The sequence below is a fragment of the Rhagoletis pomonella genome, unplaced genomic scaffold, assembly GCF_013731165.1.
Source record: "Rhagoletis pomonella isolate Grant_MI unplaced genomic scaffold, Rhpom_1.0 Rhpom_scaffold_00006, whole genome shotgun sequence".
Lineage (NCBI taxonomy): Eukaryota > Metazoa > Arthropoda > Insecta > Diptera > Tephritidae > Rhagoletis > Rhagoletis pomonella.
In genome coordinates this window covers 76,504,668-76,509,890 of record NW_023458560.1, presented here as the reverse complement: position 1 = coordinate 76,509,890, position 5,223 = coordinate 76,504,668, and the positions used below count along the sequence as shown (strand labels likewise).

The 5,223-nt window shown below is 35.3% G+C and overlaps 1 protein-coding gene across 1 annotated transcript in view; it reads right to left on the bottom strand.

Moving 5' to 3' along the window:
• Positions 1-2,845: 2,845 nt before the first annotated feature.
• The window catches only part of LOC118742119 (nitric oxide synthase-like), a gene marked incomplete in the record, with an annotated part of 128,905 nt that continues 126,527 nt past the window's right edge, over positions 2,846-5,223 (bottom strand). The window contains 1 exon segment of the mRNA XM_036474080.1: positions 2,846-2,861. Within this exon segment, the coding sequence (XP_036329973.1) occupies positions 2,846-2,861 (16 nt within the window).

Genomic DNA, 5,223 nt, shown 5'->3' with positions numbered 1-5,223 from the left:
CCTGCAGTTAGTGTTAATCAGACGTTGAGGAACCGGCACTTAAAGTGGAATAGAAATTTGTTTAAATCTTATGTCCGCCTAAACTGGACAGCTAAAAGTAGATGCTGAAGTGATTCCAACTTATCGTCTTCCATGTAGCTGTTGGTTGGTCTTAAGAGCTACTTTTGTCGCCTCCATACATATACATATGTATGTATCGACATAGAATTGTTGAAATAAGTTTTGAGCAAGTTTTAAAAATTAATAAAAAATGAGTTAATTGTAATATACTTTTCACATTTTGCTCGTTTCATCAAACCGCGTATGTGTGTGTAAATATAATTGACACTTTATGTATATTATTATGAATTTATGCGATGCGTCAAGCCATTTGCAAACGTTGCTAAGGTGTGAATTTCGTAACGGTAATTGCAACTCATTGTCACTGTAAAAGTGAAAAATGCAATTTCGCTGCCTTAAACGATTGCTGGCAGCCAGTAAACGAAATAGCAATGCAATGAGTTGCGTAATTAAATAATCATTTCCGGCATCATAACAGTAAAGTGATAGCATCAAAAATTTAAAATAAAAAAAATTAACAAAGAGTAGCGATACGAGTAAAGGCGCATGAAACTCACTGGCTGAACATTGTTTGATGCAAACGATAGGTGAAATGTGAAAATAGGTGGCGGAGGCTTGGTTTGTTGATACCTCATACAAAGCACCTTCCCGGCTGCATACACGCACACACGCACACCAACATTTATATTCATTAAAAGCAATTAAGCGTAATTGTTGAACGTGAGCGTTTTAAATGCGTACACGCACGCGCGCGCGCCCCTTAGTAATATTTTTGTAATGAAATCAGAGTGAAAATGTGAAAAATTAAATTCATCAACATTAATGACAGCAACAGAAGGCAAAAGTGAAATGCATCACTAGCAGTAGCACGCACACACACATGCATACACATCCTCATAGACATAAATGCATTATAATGTGGCAGGGATGCAGGATGCGGAAATAATAGCTCGCAACAATAGCAAAAGGGGAAAACAACAATACATTTGAATAGAGGGCGTGTGTATGTGTGTGTGTGTGTAAAAGAGCAACGGCGGCAGTAGCAGCAACGAGAGAGCAATGAAAAATCAGTGCTGACTTAAACAGCAACGAAAATGAGGCCAACATTATGGATAACAATCAGAAACAAGCTGACATTGTTGGCAAATTTAGCACGCACGCTGTACTGGCAGCAAATATTTTGGCATCAAATGTGAGCGCACAAGCGTAATGTGTAATGCTTTGTAAGCGAGTAGACAGTGGGCTAGCAAAAAGGTAAATGTACAGGAAATACCTGCGAGCGCAAAAGTTCGCCATCTTTGGCTTGAAGGCAGAAAAAAATTCAAGTGCATTCTTCATTTTTTTCAATTTATGAATTCGTAGGAATTTTAGTATATCCTTTAGGTAAATTTCTGCATTTGGCGAAAGAGCCGGTGCGTTGCAGGTGTCGAAATAATTCCACATTGCACAGTTTTCAGAGAAGGAGTATTATTTTGACCTTTCTGGCAGCGAGAGGCATTTCCAACATCTTCCAATGTGGCGAAAGTTGAATCGAAGTGCTTCTCCTTACAAGCTCGCTCGCCATCTCATAGCCTGGTATGTCGCTATGTTCCAGCCCATGTACCAAGTGAAGAGTAAACGGGTCTGTGGTAGCGTTAGAGCGACAAAGTTTAATTTGTTTGAGCTGCTTGTCCTTAACCGTGTCCATAATTACTTAACAGCTTCCTGTTTAGTCGTAGGTTCTGAAGACGTTGAAATTTTGTGGTTTGCGGATAAAATTTTATAGTCCTTGGCTTCTCGAGCTTTGATGTCCAATTCGGATGCATCATCGTAGTACCGAATAAGTCCCGAAACATTCCCCGTTGCTTCGTACTAAGGGTTTCTATGTTACGCTTTTTGTCGAATTCTGTAGTTAGGTAAAGCTAATGCGACAGTAAATTGGATCTTGACGGTAGTCCAATTACAGATGGAAACCAAGCTAATGCGTGAGCACTTTTGATGAGAATTTTGGTTTCGCTTATTTTTTGTCAACTCTCTCATCAAATCAATATCGGATGGTCAATTCAGAATGGAACACAACTTTATTTTTGGACAAATTCACATGAAAATTTGCTCACAAAATGATATATTGGACCAGCGAAAGTATCGAAACTATGTACCGATTTTCTTCCCATATAACCCATATTCATAAAGAATTAGGGAGTTCACAAGTCGTGCTATTTGTCATATTTGCTCTTTTATACTATTTTTTTAGAACAGTTTTAAAAGTGTAAAAGTTTGTGAGTGCTATTGGATCAGACATTTCTATTTATTTACATTTTTCCTTGTCTGAGTACAATAAAATATTCAAATTTTAAATAAAAAAATGGAGTCATCTCATGGCAGTGGAGTAAGTTAACTTTAATTTATAACATATTTAACTTATTAAAGATCTTTTTTAATTCAGTGCAAAACTAAGCGTGTCCAGGGAAAACCAAAGTCCTAATGGACACTTCGCGAATTGCCAACAATACAAGCATATTCAACCTAAAAGTTTCATCGATATCTTCCTCCTCATCTTCATCGCCTAACAAAAATGCACCAAATAAATTAAAAAAATTCATAAATGACTTATTTGACGACTCACTTCCTTCCATCATTGCGTCCTGCGCGTACTTCTCGCAAATCGCAGCCATTAATTTGCTTTTCTCGCTTATTCTGGTATAATGCCCTTCCTAAAGTTGTTTTAATAATTTTGATTTTGTGAAATATAATTGTTAAAATATTGTACAATAGCATACGAAAAAGTATGGGATGCTCACAAGTTTCATTTTACAACTGTTCTAAAAAAATAGTACAAAAGAGCAAATATGACAAATAACACGACTTGTGAACTCCCTAAATAAAAAATGCTTCACAAATCGAAAATTTGTTTCAGCAAGCTCTTTAAATCTATTTTGTATGAATGAGACCATAAGAGTTTTGGGAGAGTGTAAGAACACAACCCTAAATAAAGTGATTCACAGCAACCACAAAACATGTTTAACAGGTTTTAAATTTATTCGTTAATTCACTCAGTGTTTATATTTACAAACCGATATCATACAAATTAGTAAATTAGCAAGCAATACAAAAATAATTATTTAAAAATTTTAAATTACATCTTTACACCGAGGTATCTCTGTGAACAGGAAAATGAAATATGGAAATGTTTACCCAACAAGCAAAATATCCAGAAACGTATCCGAAAATGGGAACAATTTCTTATAAAATCCTGATAAATATTTCATCCGTTTTCCGATTCAGTTCTCGGTCGTTTTTCAGATCTCCTTCTCCCACTAAGCGTTCATCTGAAGCATATGCACAGAAAACTATTTCCTGAAATTTGTCTGATTCAATATTTCATTGAAAACGATTTTATTATGAAATAGACAAAACCTTTTTCATAGGAAACTAAACAAAAAATAATTTTAAAATTCAGCAATTAATATGTTGCTTTTGACGGCATTCGAACCTAGGACCTGGTGAAAGCTAACAAAAGTAGCACGCTCCTATGCACATTCAGCTACTTTTCAAATGCTCAGTTTGAACAAATATTTTAAAAATTATTTTGAAATGACATGATGATATTTTTCGGATACGAAAAATGAATAAAAATGGAAATCGTTTTCTGAATGTTTCCGGATACGAAAATTGCACTGTCGGCAAAAGGTACGTTTTTCTGCTGGCTGGGTAGTTTCCTGTAAATTTCTGTCAGCAGCGGAAAAATGTTTCGAAAATTAATTTTGCTCAAAAATTAGAGTTGTAACAAATCTGACTCTCCTATTTCCTCCTTCCGCCATAGACTAAAATTTTGTAGTGTTGCCGTGCTGCCGCCAACTCGCCGGAGTCGTCAAAGTAGGAGTGGACTTTTAGCGTGAACAGAGAGGCGCACTTTTAGGAGTTGCTGCCTATTTGTACTCCTTTGAATCTGCTGTGCTTTTATTGATGTTTCGACATACTGCAGCGCACAAACTTTCACATGGAAGGGAATAAATTCAATATCAAAATACAAACACACACATAGAAACATATGTGCATACTTGAAAACTTTACATAATATAAAAAAAGAACAAGTTTGAAATTTTTGCAAGCCATAGCTGCAGGGCCAATTTGCTTGAGTTACTTTCATTGCTGCTGTTGTTGCGATTGCCTAGCGGACTCCCTGACTTTTGTTTGCTTACGCTATTACCTCAATTGCTTTTGCTGTTATTGCGTTGTTGTTTTTGTTGATTTTATTGTTATTGGTATTTAACTGCAATGTGTAAGGCTTAAAGTGCAGATTTTCGCAAAACTACTTTACAAAAGTTACATAGAAACAAAAAAATATAGTACGTGCTTGAAGTCCTTTAGTTTCGCTACTACTTAGCCTAGGAAAACGGCAAAGTTTTAAGCGAATTAAACGTATTGTAAAGCAACATTCCATTTTCGTATTTGTACTTTTGCATGACCCATTTAAAGTCCCTAATAGCCTTAAGCAAATGTTGCAAGCACACAACTCTCGAAATGGAAATATTTTGGAAAATAACGCAGACATCATAACAATTAAAGAAATGCCAAAGTGAGTAAACAACGGGGAAATTAGTATCGCCCGATCAACTTCTGCAACATTCGGCAATGAAGCATTTACCTAAATGATTGCTTTGATATGCGTGTAAATACAATAATCAATCAGTAACTGAATGCACATCAAATAGGCCACGAGCTCTGGAAAAGAAGACATGTCAGTTTGCACAAAAGAAGTTACAAGTAGAAGCTTGAATTGCTTTTTTAATGCATAATTTCATAACTTTCGAAAATTTCTCGACACACCGAGTAGCTTCATAATGAAAAGAAATACATAAATTCAGCTTTATTGTTTGTTTCTTTTCAACCGCCCCTAGTGAATACACCTAAGCCAAAAGTGAACGATTTCATGCGAACACTAAACTCTTGATTAGGCTGATTATGTGTTTTTTTTTATAGGAATATAATTTTTTTTCAATATGAAGCAACTTTAGTCACAATTCCAAATAATTCAGAAAAAATTTCGTATATTTTGGAATATGCATGCGCGCATATATTCTTATAAATAAAAACATTATTTAACTAGTATTTGTTTATGAACAAAAAAAAATTCAATTGTAACACCCTTTCGATGCACTTTCATTTGAAATGCGTTTTTTT